Raw genomic sequence first — 19,774 nt, 5'->3', positions numbered from 1 at the left:
CTCGCTCTCTGTCTCATCTCTCTTCATATTAATTTATTTTTTATATTTATAATTTTGTTAGATGGAGTTGGCTCATTCATTTCAGATGGATATGCATCAATTTACGAAGAATATATTAATGTTGATGAAGGTATTAACTTTCGTAGCTAATTTTTTTTTAGCTTAAATTACAATTTAATTATGCACATATTAATTTATTGATTTTAACAATTGTAGGTTTGAAAATGTGATTTTATATCCAATAAGTTTTGTAACTTTATGCAAGAATAAGGTAACTTTATTATAATTTATCTTTGTTTGTTGTGAAATTATCAAAAAAATTTATGAATGCTATTTGTCTTTGTTTGTTGATATGGATTAAACTAAAAAAATCATGATTAAATCGAAACCGAACCGAAACCAAATGGTTTGGTTATGGTTTTAAATTTTTAAAATCAAATGGGTAATGATTTGATTTTGGTTTTAGTAATTTAAGTTTGGTTTGATTTATGATTTTAGCAAAAACTGAAATCAAACTGAACCATTGCCACCCTAGTGCCGCATTCACAGACGCGTGGCCGCCCGCAACATTGCTGCCATTTTGCGTGCCGACGCTGGAAGAAACAAAATACTCGAGACAAAGTTTGGGAACCAGTTGGCTCCAATCTACTCTAGTAAATTTTTAATATTTATTAAGTAAGTTGAAATTTAACACATTTGGATTTGAGAATCCGTTGGGTTTGCCGATCCAAGTGTCCAAAAGAAAATATTCGATGCTATGGCGATGCCGCCTCAAGCATTGTATCGCTGTACCAACAGAGATCATAGTTTAATAATTAGTCATATCTTAAATATATGATAGTGATTAAAGACAACTATTTTTTTTTATATATATATATTTTTTAAATCACCAACAAATATCACAGTTACATTAAATATTTTTTAATAAATAGCAAAAAACATCATAAGTTTTGGTGAAATTGCAATAATCACTCATGACCTTTTAGAAATAACAATAATCTCTGCTTGTGTTAAAGGAGTAAAATGACTATTTTACTTTTTATTATCTCTTTTATCTCTTTTAATTTTAAAAAAATAAAAAATGATGAATCGATTAGGTTTATTGTGGTTGCTTAGATGCATTTTCACCCTAAATCTAGATCCAAATATGAGAAAGAAATATATATATATATATGGATATATATTATATAAATATACTTTTAATTTATCATTGCTATGAATTTGTATAAGTTTTGGATTTGGGTTCAAATTGAACCTAGATACAAAGATTTCGATTAGTTTAGATTTGAACTTGTTGACATTCGAAATTGGTCAATCGGAGTTCGAGAACCCACAATAAAGCGACAAACACAAGACTAAGGAAAGAACATAACGAAACAAAGAATAAAAAACACAATAGGATTTTTATGTGGTTCGGTCTAAATGATGTTTAGTCCACGACTGTTTCTCTGATTATTCCAACAGAGTAATAGTATAGTATTCTCTGTCCCATTTTACAGTGATGATATTGACCCATCTTTATAAAGTGGGGTGTTTACAATTTGAATGAATTTTAAATGTAGAAGAATTCTGCTATATGGATGACATTTCCTTGTCGTCTTCGAATTATCAGGAACTAACGTCATGATTTTAGGGATTTGATTTGCCTCAGATAAGATAGGTGGATATCGCCTCTGATTATTCCGTGGTCTTTTTGTTATGCAAGTTAAACGGTTCGGCTAGCGAGTTAAAAGTATCGTTGGGAGCTCGCTTGGTTCCGTTGTCTGACCTCGAGTTTCGATGACGTGCAATTTTACTCTGACAACCTCGACTTTGGGCCTGTTGGGTTTTGGGAGTTTGGGATAGTCTGTTGGGTCGAGTCCAGCTGATTAACTCTATCTGAAAAGCACCCATAACAGAACCCAAATGAGTTACAGAGGGTTTCAATTGATACTTTTGCATCTAGATTCTTTTAAACCTTATCAGGTTGAGGGAAAACAAAACATTAGCTGTAATTATTGTCAGTGGTGACTATAACATTTCAATAGCTAAAAAAAAAGGGTAAGGAGAGAGAAAAGTTAATGGCAACAATGTAAGGAGGGATGAGTCAACAACGATGATGATGAAATGAGGATTTAATTATAATAGTGGCCAAAAGAAGAATTGGTAGCAACAGAGATTTTAAGTTAAAAAAGGGATGTAAAAAAAGAAAGGGAAATAAATATTTAAATATAATGGTATTTTAGTTATTTTTAAATATTGGTGATTCTTGTAATTTGAAGGGTGTTAGTTTACCAATAACCCTATATTTTTTGTTTCCGAAGGAAGAAAGTCGTTTAAACGTGGTGAGGCCCCACCAAACCCCGCAACCAAACAGGGTTGACGTCGTATTTTAAACTTTCTCTTCTGAGCTCCTCTTCTCGTCCCGAGCCAGGCCAGCAGGCCAAGCCAGAAACGAACAGTTCAAACCAATAATCTAACTGGTACCATCTGCAATCGATTGTTGCTGAAATTCGCAAGTTTACGTTGGAAACACCGCGTTTCCTGAATTCCTAGCTCTGGAGATATGAGAGTAAGGTACATTTCCGCCTTTGCCGCCTTCTTGTTGCTGCTGAGTTCGGTATGGTTCGTCCGGTGTCAGGTCGACGACGGCTTCAGTCAGATTGACGACCCCGATGTTCTGGAGCTCGTCACGCAGCTCGTCTACAGTCGACTCTCCAATCTCACCTCCGTAATTCTAAGCCCTGACAACACGAAGAACGCCAGCTTCTGTATCAAGGATCCGTAAGCTGCTTCAATTTTAATTTTCGTCTCCTGTTTGGTTCACAAGAAAAATGATGACGAATTGGGTAGTGTAACTTTTGGTACTTCCGTTTTGGTCCAGTTGAGATTTAAATTTCGTTTGCTTTTTCCAGGACCGCCGACTGGGACAGGACCTTCAATTATTCTTCCAATTTGGCATTCCTCAGTTCTTGCATTCGGAGAACTAGGGGTGGGTAGTGCATTCCATCTAGACATTTTATTAATCAGTAGCTACACTATGCCTGTTACTACAATTTCCGTTGTTTTATTATAGCTTTTCGTTTCCCAAACCAAATGATCGATTTAAGGTTTGAATGCCATGTTTCTTCTGAATTCCTCTTGTTCCTCAATTGGGACGTTTTGCAATAAAAACAAGTTTTGTTGTTTGTTTGGCCAGAGTGGAAAAGGTAGGGGTGAGGATTTTTCTAGGAACAGTAAGGTTGCTACTTTATGATTGGAATTGGAAGGTCATGGGTTTGAATGGTCGAAACTGTCTCCTCGCAAAACAAGGGCAAGGATAAAGCTGCGTGCTAAAAAACAGCCCCAAAAAAGTGGAGGCTGGACATTTTTTTATTTACTTATTTGGTATAATTCGTGTTGTTTCCTTTTTAACTGACTAAATTTTTTTAAGCAAATAAATTAATCTTCTTGGAGTTTTAGTCGTCAGTTTGGATATGGGTTTCTCGGCTGCGACTCAGAGTTTCTTTTCTTCTCAAAGGAAAGTCAGCAATCTAAAATCCTCAAAGTGAAATCAAGTTGCTTATTTGTTGGGATCTGCAATTGAAATTGGCTTTCTCCCGCCAGACTACTTTTCCTGATAGCTTAGCATATCCAGACATCTCCTAACACACCGTATGTAAGTTCATACACTCAAGTCCATCTGAGGTCTGGAGCCATGAACAGACGGTGTTGCAAGTAATGGAAGTGTGCGTGTATCATACCACTAAAGTTTCTGTTCACCTTTTATTTTTCAGGAATTATAATTGATGTAAAAATATGTATCAGACTACTTATTCTTATGTTCATATTTCCTTTTTATCTCCTCATGTCAATTGCATTATAGTGTTGTCTGCTCATGTCTGATGACGGTGACAATTTCTTTGACAGGAGATATCTCAAGACGTCTGTGCACAGCAGCAGAAGTGAAGTTCTACTTCAGCAGTTTCTTTGAAAGGAGATCACAAAGTAACAATTATCTAAATCTCAACAAGAACTGTAATCTAACCACGTGGAATCCTGGTTGTGAGCCAGGTTGGGCATGTAATGCTAACCCAAATGAACAGTTTGACCTAAGAGATTCTAGACATGTGCCTTCTAGAACTTCTGACTGTCAGCCTTGCTGTGAGGGTTTTTTCTGCCCTAGTGGTATTGCATGCATGATATGTAAGTATTTGAAGATCCTTGCTTCCTTCTTTAACTATTAGAAGTGACTTTATTTCCTTCCAGTCTTAGTAATCTGTTTGTTCTTTGTTTGTCTATTTCATATTTCATTTTCTATGGAATAATGATCTCCATTATTATTGAGTTGTTCCATTCCCTTGATAATCTGGGGATTCTTACATTTCATATGGGCATAGTTTTCTTTTTGTTGTCTTTTTTTGGGGGGGTAATTCCTACATTATATGAATGGAATATGGTTATCACGTGCTTTTATTTGTTTTAGAGTTGGCCACAATGGTTTGCGGTATTGTTTTTCTGTGTGTTTACTATTTCTCCTGAAAGCACTCACTGCCTTAATCTCCATCTCTCTTCCTGTATTTTTTCTGGTGTTATTCTTTTTTTTTCCCCCTCTCATTTTTATTTGCTTCTAGGGTGTGGATGTGTGTGAGGAAGGGGTTGACATGGCTGGGAACATAAATTGGAATTTTCCATCAAGGCATGGATTTGATAGTTTACAGTGACTAACCATCCTGTCTCCAACAAATAGAAAGAAAAATAATATCAAGATCTGTGCAAAATATTACACCCCAACTTTGGTGCTGCAGAAGAACAGCTTTTTATGTTCTCCATTCTGTAGTGTCATGAGAACTTTTGTTACGTAGATATAAAAATGATATGACATTCATTCACATAAATCTTAGCTACTCTTATCAGATTAGAACTTTTGAAGAAAGGAGTTCTTGATATGTCAGTCATATCAAGGGCTGTGGAGGATGTCGTTATTGAAACCCAACAGCCTGCTCACCTCCCAGGCATTTCTCCTAAGCCAGTCTAAATCAACAATTCTTCTTACTGGACTTGCTTTGGATGATTGTTTCCAAACAATTTACAGTACCAGCTGTGCTCCAAGTAGACTTTATGTGTGATGATGTAGTTAATATTTTCAAATCCATTCTTGTCATCAATATATAATGTAGGCCCTGCACATGAACTCAGGTTATTGTCATTCGAATTTCTGTTGTTGTTGCTGTCTAGGTCATTGTTTTTGTCATTAATTGTATGTTCTGGTCTAGGATGTCCACTTTAAAAGAAAGGACCTGACCTGTACAAGTTTATATTATACTTGAAACTAGGGAAAAATAAACCTCATAGTCTCAAAGCAGGAGTTTTGAGACATGCTCAAACAATCTATACTTAAGCTTGGAACAGATGGTGAGCTGAGGAGATATGAAATGGACATGGGTTTTGACATTGTACAAACACACTGAAATGGAAGTTAAGCAACAAATAATAGCACAAAAGACAATACTATATGAAGTTTCAGCGAGTGTGCTCACTGTCTCACAAATGCCCTGAGAGGTGATTGAGACCACTGTTAGCTGCCACCAACAGCTTGAATTCATTCAATCCTTTACTTATCATCTGTCTGAATTACTCTAGCGTCCTTTTATTCTATTTTACATCCTTAAAGAGATTGTACCTTAGTCTAATGTAGTCAATGTACTATTGTAATTGGCAAAATTTCCTCAAAGTTGGTTAGTATTTTGTAATTGAACTTCTCAATTGCCACTGAGTGTTCTTAGTTATTTTATACTTAATTTTGGCTTCTCAATGTTTAAGTACATTTTTTGTTCCATGTCTTAAATTATCAATACATTCTTAGCACATGAAACTATTGGAACTTTGTATTCTCAATCTAAGATTCTAATAGTTTCTATTAATTTTCTGCATATGCTTACTGTATTCTTGTTGCCAAAGCTTGCCCGTTGGGTGCGTATTGCCCTCTTGCTAGGCTCAACAAAGCTACTGGCATGTGTGAACCGTAAGTTGATTTTTTTGGCTATTAACTGGCTTTATCTTTGTTATATATGGTCTCTGGTGTTCATGTAACATTATTGTTAGGTTTGTGCAGATACTCCTACAAACTACCTGCTGGGAAGCCAAACCATACTTGTGGTGGAGCTAACATCTGGGCAGATGTTGGCAGTAGTAGTGAAATGTTCTGTTCTGCAGGATCATATTGTCCAACAAGTATCCAAAAAATTCCTTGTAGTAATGGGTATATCCCCATCTGGACAGTATTAGTTTGTCTTTTTAGCTAGTTCCAATCTTCAGTGATTTATTATAACATGTTTTAGCAAGCCAGTATGGATTTTCTATTATGTTGCTGCCTGATGTCTTAGTTTTTTAATTCTATCAATTTCTTTTTGCAATTTCAGGCATTACTGCAGGATGGGTTCTATTTCTGAGAAACGTAAGTTTCTTGATGAAGTGTGAGTTATTCATTTATTTTCTACTGCCTGGATCTGTGGTTTTACAACTCATTTACTGCATTCCATTGACTCCCTGAGTTTTAATGATTAACTTGCAGGTTGCTTCAAATTGACTTCATGCAATTCCAACACTGCAACTCAGAATATTCATGCATATGGAGTTATGCTAATAGTAAGTTATTCTACAGAGCTAAAAATTATAACTCCTAACTTGATGTACATTTGGCTGAATTTTTGGTAGATATGCTCAATAAAATTTAGTACCTATCATTTTTTTGGGGCTAGTTTAGTACTTGGAAGTTTCAAAATTGTCCCAACTTAGTACCCGCCATCAATCAACTGCTAGCCACCATTAACCGCTGGTAGTCAAACTAACAGTCCACCAACGGTGGGTAAGAAATTAACCCCTTTTCAAAATTTTAAGCATTAATTTGGCCAAGTTTTTTGAAGAATTTCGGTAGAAACTTGAATGAAAAACTACCGTGATTCATTCATTCAATGGTCATAGAACTTTATACACAAAGAGACCTAAAAATAGTTAACTTTATCTCCTAGATATCAGCCCATCTATCTCCTAAATATTAGCTAACTTATTTCCTAGATATTCTCCTATAAAATAGGGAAAGATTACAACTCAATTTACAGCTAACGTGATAATCTACAACCTTTAAATTCTGGAAACTTTCTTCTTTCGTGAGATTATCTTCCAAGACTCCTAATGGATTACAACTTCTTCCAACATTTTTTACTTATATAAAAATTTGGCTTACTTAGCACTAAATTTTTGTCAATTTTTTTATTTTGCTTTTCTTTTTTGCAATTAAGTATAAAACTAAACCTAAATCAATGGGTGTGCAATTCTAGAGGCTATTTGCCTAGCTTATACCTGTTAATAGACTGGGTTTGAACCCAGATCTAATTCATTTAGTAAGATTTAGTATTAAACATGGATCTAATTACCCAAACCAAGATCTAAATTCGATTATGTATATCATAAATGGTCTGAATATGGATAATGGATTAAATAAATAATATTAAATATCTTTAACATTATATTAAATTAAATCTATAATTATTAATATAATAATAGACATATTTAGATATTAAAGATTACATAATATACTTTATATTTAATTTAATACATAATATTTTTTGTTGAAAAATATTATATTATATAAATATTAAATATATATAATATTAAATGTGAAATATATTTAATCTATTATCTATATTTGAATCGTTTGTGATATAAATAATTGGATTCAGATCTCATTTTTAGTAATCACATCCATGTTTAATACTATACTTGATTAAACGAATAGGATTCAGGTTTGCACTTGGTCCATTGACAGGCATAAGGTTGGCAAATTGCCTTTGGAATTGTGCACAAAGATTTAGGTTTGGTTTTTTACCTCTATAATTTAAACATGGCATGTTCTGGTTACTTAATTGCGAGGAAAGGAGCCAAATAAAATAATCAGGTAAAAATTTAGTGCTAAATAATCCAAATTTTTGTATAAGTAAAAAAATTGGGTTAATAATATTTGAAAATTTGAAAAATTGGTCAATTTTACACTTGTCAAACAACTGCTAATTTGATAAATGGCAGTTAATAGAGGCTAACGATTTATTGATGACAGGTATTAAGTTGGGGACCATTTTAAAACTTCAAGTACTAAATTGACTCAAACAAAGGATAGGTACTAAACTGGACGTTGGTGTATAGTACAAATACCAAATTGGCCATTTGACCAATTTGATAATAGAAATAGTTCTAGTAATTTCATTTCACTAGTTTCATTTGCATTAATGTAATTATCATTAAGGTCCTCAAGCTTATAAAATGATTTATCACAGAAATAATGAAGGATATGCCCTTATTTCAGTTATAGGTCATCTTGAAGGCTTAAGATTCTGTTTAAGAGGCATCACTGTCTTCTGTGCTCACATTATTTCTATGTGCATATCTCTTTTTATCAGTTCCAAACTAATAGATTATTAACAGCTATCATTTTCATCCAGGTTGCATTAAGTACTCTCCTGCTTCTTATTTACAACTGTTCTGACCAAGTTCTCGCCACTCGGGAAAGAAGACGTGCTAAAACCAGGGAAGCAGCAGTAAGAAGCATTAGAGAGAAAGCAAAGGCACGTGAGAGGTGGAAATCTGCTAAAGATGCTGCTAAGAAGCGTGCAATTGGATTGCAAAGTCAATTTTCTCAAACATTTTCTCGTAAAAAAACTGTGACACTTCCTGAACAGCTCAAGATTTTGCATGAAACTACAGTTGAGAGAGATGATAACAGTCTAGATTCATCCATTCAACCAAGTACTTCAAGGTTGCATGAGCAATCTTCTGCTGCTTCAGGGGGAAAAGAAACAGAACCCAGTGACCTTATGAAGAGGATGCATGCAATTGATGATGATTCTTATTTTGATGGTTTAAGTTTTGAGGTTGAAGGTAAAAATGTAAAAAGGAAAATGCCAAATGAAAAGCAGATACATACCCACAGTCAGATATTCAAGTACGCATATGCACAACTAGAGAAAGAGAAAGCTCAGCAGCAGCAAAATAAGGACCTTACTTTCTCAGGAGTAATTTCAATGGCTACCAATACAGGAATTAGGAAAAGACCAACCATTGAGGTTTCCTTTAGGGAGCTTACTCTTACTTTGAAAGGGACAAACAGACATCTTTTAAGGTGTGTTACTGGGAGAATAACGCCTGGCCACATTACTGCTGTCATGGGACCATCTGGTGCTGGGAAGACAACATTTCTTTCTTCTTTGGCAGGAAAAACAGTTGGATGCAAGATGACTGGTTTAATTCTTATCAATGGAAAGACTGATTCAATCCACTCATACAGAAAAATCACTGGTTTTGTGCCACAGGATGATATTGTGCATGGAAATCTGACTGTTGAGGAGAATCTCTGGTTTAGTGCTAGGTGCAGGTATGTCTGATTTCTTTTGAATATTCCAACTGCCATTTATTATTAACACTTGCACAATACATTCCTTTTGTCATCCTATGAAGTTGTCATAGGAAACAGAAGAAATAATTTCATTAAGATATTTGTTGCATAACCTCTGGTAATTAATTGGTCGACCCAGCTTCTAATCCTTCCAAGTTTTTCTTTGCTGGATATTGCCACTGGTCTTTATGGGTTTGTAAAGCTAACTTGTTCTAAATGAATTAGTGATGCATTTTGGACAACACATATTTTTATTCTTTCAGCCGTTTTTAGTTTTTGGTCCCTGATTGATTTCGACTTCATACTTGTAAGTTCTATTGCTTTTGCCTCTTTGAACCAAAAACCATCTGAAGTTTTATATTGTGAGAATATAGGAGATTTGAATTGCATTTACAATAACCTTTTTGGTTTTAGTATAGAGTCAATCATGCTAAACACATGTAACTTAAGTGACAAGTGCCTATTTGTGTATGACCTGTTGATATGCATTAATATCTCCTGTAAATATTCCTTGTAATTAGTTGATTACTTGCCATATTTAGATGATACTACTTGTTGTATTTAGATTAGTCAATCCCTAAAATTAAGGGAGTTAATTGAGGTTCTTGTAAATATATATAATCAAGAAGGCTGTGAGTGATTCAAAAGCCATATTACACGTCAAATATTCTCTTCTAACTTGGTATCAGAGCTGGTTCGTCTTGGGGCTGCAAAATCCCCAGCAGCCAGTCTCCCTCATCTCTCACGCACGACTAGCCTCTGTCCAAGGCTAGATCTGCTACCCAAACACCTTCAACTGTTCAAGTGAAGGTCTCGATCGTCTGCCCTAGTGATTTCGACCGACCCACTGAAGTCTCATCATCGGAAAGCCCTCCACGCGCCTCCCCTCCTGTCGGCGTGTGAGAGCCACGTGCCGCCTTCCCATTGCCAAAACGCCATGCCAACGGTCCTGTCCTCTTCCAAGGGTCAGATCTCCAATCGCAGGTCTCTGTCTTCGTGGGTCAGATCTCCATCATCTCCTCCCATGGCTTCCGTATCAAAAACTTCGTCATTCACCTTTGAAACACCAAAGAAGGGACTCATTTCCTTTGCCTTCTCTGGTAATCCCACTACAACATCAAAAAAACTCAATGGAAAGAATTTCTTGGATTGGCATGCTGCTGTTGATATTTTGTTTTTGGTCCAGGGACTCTCTGAACACCTTACTAAGCAGGCGAAAGACATTCCTGATAATGAGAGAGAACAATGGTAGCGGGCTGATTATCAGTTAGTCTCTTTATTATGGCAATCCATTGATCCCAAACTATTGGTTCACTTCCGGTCTTATAAAACCTACTATGATATATGGAAGAAAGCTCGGAGCGTCTACTCTAATGACATACAACGTCTGTATGACTCAGTTCATAATCTCACAATGGTTCAAATGATAGACCATGACTTACCTTCATATCTGAACAAAGCACAATCTACTATTGAAGAGATCAAATTGAGATTCACAGAAGATACCCTCGAAAAGGTGTTAGACGAGCTTGACAAAATGTATATGGTCTTTGTTCCCCACAGTCTTCACAAAGATTTTGAATCTGTTCGAAACCAAGTTCTAACTAATCCTAATATCCCTACGGTGGAGGACCTCATTGATCAGTTATTTCGAGTTCCTTCTCCAAAGGCAATATTGGGATTTGGTTCTCAACCAGTTTCAGAATCCTTAGCCTTTGTCTCTAATTTGGCTGAACGTGGAGGTCGAGGTTGTGGTCACGGTAATGGTAGAGGTGGTCGTGGCACTGGTAATCGTCCACAATGTTCCTATTGTAAACGGCTGGGCCACACTCAAGACCGGTGTTATTCTTTGCATGGCTTCCCAGAAAAATCAGCCAATGTGATTCAATCTCAGGCGTTGGGTAATGAGAAGAAGACTGAGACTGGGAATGATGGTCAGAATGTTTTATCAGACACTGAATTTAAGGAATACCTTCAACTTAAGGCAGCACATCAAGCTTCCTCTCAGCCACTGTAACTCATATTGGTAATTCTACGGTTTGTCTCTCTCATTCTTCGTCTGTTGGTTCTTGGATTTTGGACTCTGGTGCTTCCAATCACATAGCCAGTAATCCTTCCATTTTCTCAAATTTATTCTCCCAAGACACCACATCACATCACCCTTGCCGATGGCTCTAAAGCTAAGGTCACTAGCGTTGGTCAAGCCAAACCTATCTCATCTCTATCCTTAAATTCTGTTCTTTTTATACTTGGTTGTCCTTTTAATTTAATTTCTATTAGTCAACTTATTCACACTCTTAACTGCTCCATAACCTTTATTGCTAATTCCTTTCTTATACAGGACTAGAGTACGGGACAAATGATTGGTGCAGGATCTGAATCACGTGGACTTTATTATCTTCAGCCTCCATCCTCTACCATATGTGCTGTCATGGAGTCTCCTAGTCTGCTCCACTATCGTTTAGGTCATCCGAATCTTGATAAACTAAAGAAGATAGTCCCTCATTTCGCTTATTTACAGTCCTTAGAGTGTGAGTCATGTCAGCTTGGAAAACATATCCGGGCATCATTTCCGAGCAAAGGTCAATCTAGTAAAGCACCCTTTGACATTATTCATATTGGTGTTTTGGGTCCTAGTCGTGTCAGTTCAATCTTAGGTTATCGGTACTTTGTTACTTTCATAGATGACTTTTCCAGATGCACTTGGATTTTTTTAATAAAAGAACGTTCAAAGTTATTTACTATATTTCATAACTTTTGCAATGAAATTTTAACTCAGTTTGGACATCCTATTCGCATTTTAAGGAGTGACAATGCAAAAGAATATTTTTTTGCTTCATTCAATTCTTTTATGGCATCTCATGGCATGGTTCATCAACCACTTGTCCACACACTCCACAACAAAATGGCATAGCAGAGACGAAGCATCGTCATATTATTGAAACTGCTTGTACTCTTTTATTACATGAGCTCCTTTAAAGTTTTGGGTTGATGTTGTCCTCACTGCTAGCTACTTAATAAATCACATGCCATCCTCTGTGTTAAATCAAAAAGTACCTTATTCTCTTTTGTTTCCTCAAGAGCCCCTTTACACTGTTCCCCCCTGTATTTTTGGCTCTACGTGTTTTGTACATGATCTCTCTCCAGGTCTTGATAAATTGTTGGCTCGTGCTATCAAGTGTGTCTTTCTTGGGTATTCTCGGGTTCAAAAAGCGTATTGGTGTTATTCTCCTTCCACACATCGATTTTACATGTCTGCAGATGTCACCTTCTTTGAGAGTACTCCCTACTTCACCTCACCGATGGAACATGACTCCGTCTCTCAGCTCTTACCAGTTCCTTGCCTTAGTCTACCTGTCTCTACTCCTTCAGGTCCCCTTTTACCTGAATCCTCGACTCCACCAAGATAGTCCTCACCTTGCCTAATTTTCACCTATCAACGTCAGTCACAACTTCCACATCCAGCGGTTGTTCTTTCTCCAAATCCACTCGATTCATCTTCTGCTCCAGCGTCTCCACCTACTCTGGACCTACCTGAGCCTTCTGCTGACTTGCCCATTGCTCTTCGTAAAGGTACACGCTCTACTCGTAATCCTCATCGGCTCATCCCATCTATAATTTCCTTAGCTATCATCGTTTATCATCATCCCATTATGCCTTTGTGTCTGCCTTGTCGTCCATTTCCATTCCTAAAATTGTCTAGAAAGCACTTTCTCATCTAGGTTAGCGACAGGTTATGATTGTTGAGATGGCGACCTTGGATTCCAATCACACATGGACTCTTGTTCCATCCCTTCCTGGGAAGTCTACAGTTGGTTGTTTCTGGGTATTTACGGTCAAAGTGGGCCCTGATGGCCAGATCGACCGCCTGAAAGCTCGCCTTATGGCTAAAGGCTATACACAAATCTTTGGCCTTGATTATAGTGATAGCTTATCCCTAGTTGCCAAGATGGTGTATGTTGTCTTTTCCTCTTTATGGCTGCCATGCATCATTGGCCTCTTTATCAATTGGATATTAAAAATGCCTTCTTGCATAGTCACTTGGAGGAAGAAGTCTACATGAAGCAACCACCTGGGTTTGTTGCTCAGGGGGAGTCAGGTCTTGTTTGTCGATTACATAAGTCTCTCTATGGTCTTAAACAGTCCCCCCAGGCATGGTTTGGCAAGTTTAGTAAAGTTATACAACAGTTTGGCATGATTCGTAGTGAGGCAAATCACTCTTTGTTTTACAAACACTCGTCTTCAAATCAATGTATCTATCTTGTGGTCTACATGAACAATATTGTTATTACAAGAGATGATCATGAAGGCATCAAAGGTCTTAAACAACACTTATTTCAACATTTTCAAACTAAGGACTTGGGATGATTGCATTATTTTCTTGGGATTGAAGTAGCCCAATCAAAAACAAGCATTGCCATTACTCAGAGGAAGGATGTTCTTGATATCTTAGAAGAAACTGGGATGCTAGATTGCAAACCAGTCGATACTCCCATAGATTCGAATGTTAAACTTCTACCGGATCAGGGGGAGCCCTATTCAGACCCTGGTAGATATCCGGGGCTGGTGGGAAAGCTAAATTACCTCACTATGACCAGGCCAGATATATCTTTTATTGTTAGCACTGTAAGTCAGTTTCTGAATTCTCCCCGTGACAGTCATTGGGATGCAGTAATTTGAATCCTGAGGTATATTAAGGGCTCCCCTGGTAAAGGCTTAGTTTTATGAAGATAGGGGCCATACTGATATTATGGCATATATAGATGTAGATTGGGCGAGCTCTCCGAGTGATAGGAGATCAACTTCTGGGTACTGTGTTCTCATTGGGGGGAATCTCATATCTTGGAAAAGCAAAAAACAGAGTGTGGTCGCCAGGTCAAGTGCAGAAGCAGAATATCTAGCCATGGCCCTTGCTACATGTGAGCTTGTTTGGTTGAAACAACTGCTCCAAGAATTAAAGTTCTACAAAATAGGTCCTATGAAGCTCATTTGTGATAATCAAGCAGCCTTACACATTACTTCCAATCCAATATTTCATGAGCGGACCAAACATATAGAGATTGACTATCACTTCATTCGTGAGAAAATTCTATCTGGAGAAGTCACAACTTCCTTTGTGAACTCTAGTGATCAATTGGTGGATATTTTTACTAAATCTCTTAGGGGATCAAGAGTGTCATACATATGTAACAAGCTAAATGCATATGATATATATGGACCAACTTGAGGGGGAGTGTTGATATGTATTAATGTCTCCTGTAAATATTCCTTGTAATTTGTTGATTACTTGCCATATTTAGATGATACTACTTGCTATATTTAGATTAGTCAATCCCTAAAATTAAGGGAATTGATTGAGGTTCTTGTAAATATATATAATCAAGAAGGCTGGGAGTCATTCAAAAGCCATATTACACATCAAATATTCTCTTCTAACTTGACCAAAAGAAGAAGTTAAAAATTGAAAATAAAAATGAAGGAGCTGTTGTGTTTCCATATTATACTTGTTGGTTTCACCATGTCAACTAAGTGATGGAACACAACTATATCAATTATCTTCATTCACCACCATCTCATGAAACTTCTCCATATGAAGATGGTGTTGAAACTTCATTTCATCATTACTCCGCCAGGGGATATTATCCACTGTCGGTCCCAAGCCCAGATAAAGGAGGAGGGTTACGTTAGGTAGCCAAAAGCCAGCGTAAAACCTAGTCGGATCCAAATATGAATTCTAGACAAACTATCTGTTGGGATGTAACCCACATAGAAATCTAGAATTCATGTAGCCAACCCCACATAGTGGGATAATGGCTGGATATGTTGTTGTAAAAATGAAGAAGGAGATTTGTTAGAAGGAGAAGGAGAAGAAAAGATGATAATAAATAAAGATGATAATAAATATAAATGTTCAGTATATTCAGTCAATTACATAAAGCTAAATAAAATCTTGACATAGTGTGCTATTCATTTATTTGTGTCAGCCTATCTATAGTAGGAGTCTAGTTTATAGTAGGAAACAAAAATATAACGTTCCTAGTCCTTTCAAGCTCCTAAACAACTAAAATAACTAGAACTATGTGATTATAATTGTTGAATGAGAATAAGAAGATTCAAAAGAGATTAAAGGATAAAGAATTATCCTTGTAGATTATCCGGTTGTTACACAGTTGTATTTAAGTTAATTTGAGTTTGTATTTCATATCTGTTTTATCTCCTAAAGTTTAGGAGATAGTGTTTCCTAGTTTTTAGGATTAGATTATTCCAATCCTTTCCTACTCTATAGGAAAGAGATAGAGTTGTATCTTATATATATATTTCCTAGCCCTCTAGGTTTCAAATTAATCAAGCATTTTGTTTTGCTTGTTTCAATAATATAACTAAAACTCTTCATCTCCCTTTAAAGCTATTTTGCGGAAAAGGGAAGTGTAGGATATTTTATTCACAACTAGGCATATATATACAGTTCTACAAGGTACAACTAAGGTAAACACATAACTAGGTACAACTACAGAAAAATCATAATCATGTGCAACACAATAAAGCCTACTCTCCCCCTCAAGCAAGTGCATATACATCATATGTGCCTGGCTTGGTAGAAATGTAGTCAACCCATGGACCTCGTAATGCCTTTGTAAGAAGATCAACTAACTGGTCATTAGACCTAACAACTCAGTTACTAATCTCTCCTAAAATCAACTTGTCCCACGGGGTGACAATTTATCTCCATGTGTTTAGTGCATTCATGACAAACTGGATTAGAGACAATATGAAGGATTGCCTTATTATTACAAATAAGTTGCATGTGCGTGAATCTCCAAATCTGAACTCCTTAAAAAGTTGCTTGGACTAAACCAACTCATTTAAAGCCATAGCTCAATACTTTGCTTTTACACTAGATCTACACACAACATTTTGCTTCTTATTCTTCCAAAACACTAAATTACCTTCGACCAAGTACAATAGGCCGAGGCAAAATGCCTAACTCTAGGACTACCAGCCCAGTCTGCATTGTTATAACCAACAACCTGTATGTGTTTTTTGTTCTCAAACAACAAAGCCTCTACAAGGATCACTCTTAATGTACCTCAAGACACGCACTAAAGCATGCCAATGGCTATTAGAAGGGGTGTCCAAGAACTAACTCACCACACTAGAAGTAAAAGAGATGTTGGGTCGTGTAATGGTAAGGTAATTAAGCTTCCTAACTAGTCTCCTATATCACCAAGGATCCTCCAATGGCTGTCCCTGCCTTGGTACAAGCTTAACATTAAGGTCCATAGGGGTATCTATAAACTGAGAATCAAGCATACTAGTCTCCTCCAAAATATCCAAGGCATACTTCCCTTGAGAGATGCACACACCATGGGCAAATTGAGCTACCTCAATGCCAGGGAAATACTTCAACCTACCCAAATCTTTGGTGTGAAAATGAGACTACAAATGAGTTTTCAATTGCCCAATGCCAACCTTATTGTCGCCTATAATAATAATGTCTTCTACTTACATCACCAAGAATATTACTCCTCCAGTAGAACGGCGATAGAAAATGGAATGATCAGCTTCACTTCTAGTCATACCAAAAGACTAGATGACAAAACTAAAGTAACCGAACAACCCTAGGAAGACTGCCTGAGGCCATATAAGGATTTGTTTAGGCATCAAGACCCCCCTAAGCAACAAACCTTAGTTGTTGCTTCATATACACCTCCTCTTGAAGGTTGCTATGAAGAAAAACATTCTTGATATCGAGTTGATAAAGAGGCCACTACTAAATAGCTGTCGCAACAAGAAACACATGAACAGAAGCAATCATAGCCATTGGAGAGAATGTATCACCATAATAAGTCCAAAAATCTGAGTATAGCTCTTTGCAACTAACCAGGCTTTCAGACCATCAATGGTGCCATCCAACCCAACCTTAATAGAAAACACCCATCGACAATCAATGGTAGACTTTCTCAGAGGGAGAGGAACAAGATCCCATGTCGCATCAGGCAATAAGGCAAACATATCCTCCTCCATAGCATTATGCCACCTAGGGTGAAGATCCTCTACATTAAGCTTAGGAATAGAAATAGAAGAAAGAGCATATGCAAAAGCATAATAAATAGGTGACAAACTATGATAGCTTGCAAATTACTACTAAATGATGGCAAAGCAAACAATGGTAGCCACATCTGAATCTCCCTTTTAAATATTGAACAAATTACCAAATATATTGTATAAACACATAATATCATAAGTGTACAACCGCTAAGCATGAGACCAAATGTCAAAACAGTTCTCATAGACACAAACTAAAGGGATTAAATCAATATCTATTGACTGCCACTACAATGTAACAATTGTGCATCCACATAATCCCATATACTCCTATCAGATTCAAGAATGCCAAAGAGCTTCATAGTCAAATGGCCACTAACACTGTGCCCTCAAAATCACATGCGAACAGAGGTTGACCATGATAAATAATGCTTGCCATTCAATTTTTCAGTTGAAATGGCAAGAATACCAGAAAATGATGGCAGAGTCACAAGTATAGTCATAGGAGAAGACAAACTCACTACTCCAGTATTTGATGCATTAGGATTGGACAATGTCATATCTCATAAACTAAATTGAGAATCAAAGCTGAAGCAACAACAATAACAATCCTAAGCCACCAACAACGAGGAGATGCTGTGAACCAGAAAAACCAAATCCAAAGGTGTCATAAGGAGGCATTGTCGAAATTGGAGATGGTGTTGTTAGAGCTAGAGAAGGCATCACCAATCTGGAGGCATCACAAAGGAGGTTGCTAGATCTAAAAAGGTTGCAAATTGAAGCATCATGAATTGTCGTGATTGGTCTTGAGTGTTGAATGAGGTGTCCTCCGATCTAGCATCGAATCTAAAGCATCACCAAAGATGTTGTTGGATCTGTAATTGTCAGATTTGGAGATCTTACCTGACAATGACGACGGCAATGGAGGCGAGTGGTGGTCGTGGTGATGGTAGATGGAAGAGGTGGCAATGACCGCTTAGGGTTAGGGTTTGGGTGTTGTTTAGAGTAATGGCTTTGATGCTATGTTTTGGGGAAAAGAGAAGTGTAAAATATTTTATTCACAACTATATATATATATATATATATAGTTCTACAAGGTACAATTAAGGTAAACCCATAACTAGGTATAACTAAGGAAAACACATAACTCTGTACAACACAATTAAGCTAACAAAAGCTAGAAGGGAAGTTTTATTGCAGGGCTATAGGATCATCTTTGTTATACGACTCCTAATGTTGGACAATTAAGTGCCAACATGTGCAAAATATAAGTGCAGTTGAGATGAGAATGCTTTGGTGGAAGAGTGGCTATACAAGAATAGACAAAATAAAAATGAAATCATATGTTATAAGGTTGGAGTGATGCCCTGTGGCGACCCTGCTCTTGGAGATCCTGATACCAAGGAATCCGAGAGGAAGCGCCAAAAAGGTTGATATAGATATAAACTTAAATTAAACATTCCCAAAACTTTTCTCGATTAACAGTAGAAGCTAAAATAAGTGCTTACATCAAATCCAAGATATTAAATCCATTAGGACTTAACTGCCCACAAACCCCAAAACACAATTGAGTTCAATCATAACAACACAAAATAGCCTTTTCCCTATACTAAAAATACTCCCCAAAGATCTTTTGGTCTGGAAGACTCTGTACACAATCTATCCAATCGAGTATCTCCACTGGCCTCGCCCTCATCTATAGTTTTACCGTTACCTGGAATGATGCAAAAGCAAGTATGAGTCACAAGACTCAACAAGCATAACTTGAAAGGAACGTGAAGCAATAAGAATCAAGGAAACATGAAGCAATAAGAAACAAGGAAATGAAAACAATAGGAATCAACGCAATATAGAATTATTTATTACATCACATGCACTATGCCATGCTTCACCACATCATATCAAGATATATCCATGCATATATGCCCACATAAGTATCTGCGGACTGAAGTCCATGCATATATGTAACCATCAATCTGTGGACTGAAGTCCTTCCTCACGTCAGACTTGCATCTACCAAGCTTCCGGCATAAAAGCTGTAGCATCTGAGTCGAAGCTCCCTCACGTCAACCAAATGCCTACCGAGCTTTAAGGTACCCCCCAGACATAGTCTGCCACGCAAAATAAGTATCGTACACACATAAGCATCTCAAAGCGTATTCATGATTGTATGCATACACGACCATACTCTTAAAAATATTCCCACACGCATGCTCATACATGGCTATGAAATAAACTCATCATCATGCTCATGAATGTACTTTTACCCCTAATAATGATTAACCATAACATACAAATAATGAATGAACACTTTAACACCAA

General features: G+C 36.9%; 1 protein-coding gene across 2 annotated transcripts in view; it reads left to right on the top strand.

The window, feature by feature from the left end:
- The first annotated feature begins 2,369 nt into the window (after positions 1 to 2,369).
- LOC127806787 (ABC transporter G family member 24-like) overlaps positions 2,370 to 19,774 on the top strand; it is a 32,484-nt gene continuing 15,079 nt past the window's right edge. For both annotated transcript variants that reach the window (XM_052344302.1, XM_052344301.1), the window contains exons 1-8: positions 2,370 to 2,763; positions 2,895 to 2,971; positions 3,889 to 4,164; positions 5,920 to 5,983; positions 6,074 to 6,220; positions 6,381 to 6,415; positions 6,533 to 6,606; positions 8,457 to 9,385. In XM_052344302.1, the coding sequence (XP_052200262.1) occupies positions 2,546 to 2,763; positions 2,895 to 2,971; positions 3,889 to 4,164; positions 5,920 to 5,983; positions 6,074 to 6,220; positions 6,381 to 6,415; positions 6,533 to 6,606; positions 8,457 to 9,385 (1,820 nt within the window). In that variant the 5' untranslated portion in view covers positions 2,370 to 2,545. The remainder of the gene's footprint in view (positions 2,764 to 2,894; positions 2,972 to 3,888; positions 4,165 to 5,919; positions 5,984 to 6,073; positions 6,221 to 6,380; positions 6,416 to 6,532; positions 6,607 to 8,456; positions 9,386 to 19,774) is intronic.

The sequence above is a fragment of the Diospyros lotus genome, chromosome 7, assembly GCF_014633365.1.
Source record: "Diospyros lotus cultivar Yz01 chromosome 7, ASM1463336v1, whole genome shotgun sequence".
NCBI classification, from domain to species: domain Eukaryota; kingdom Viridiplantae; phylum Streptophyta; class Magnoliopsida; order Ericales; family Ebenaceae; genus Diospyros; species Diospyros lotus.
Note: the sequence above shows the minus strand (reverse complement) of the source record. Positions and strands in the feature narration are given on the sequence as shown.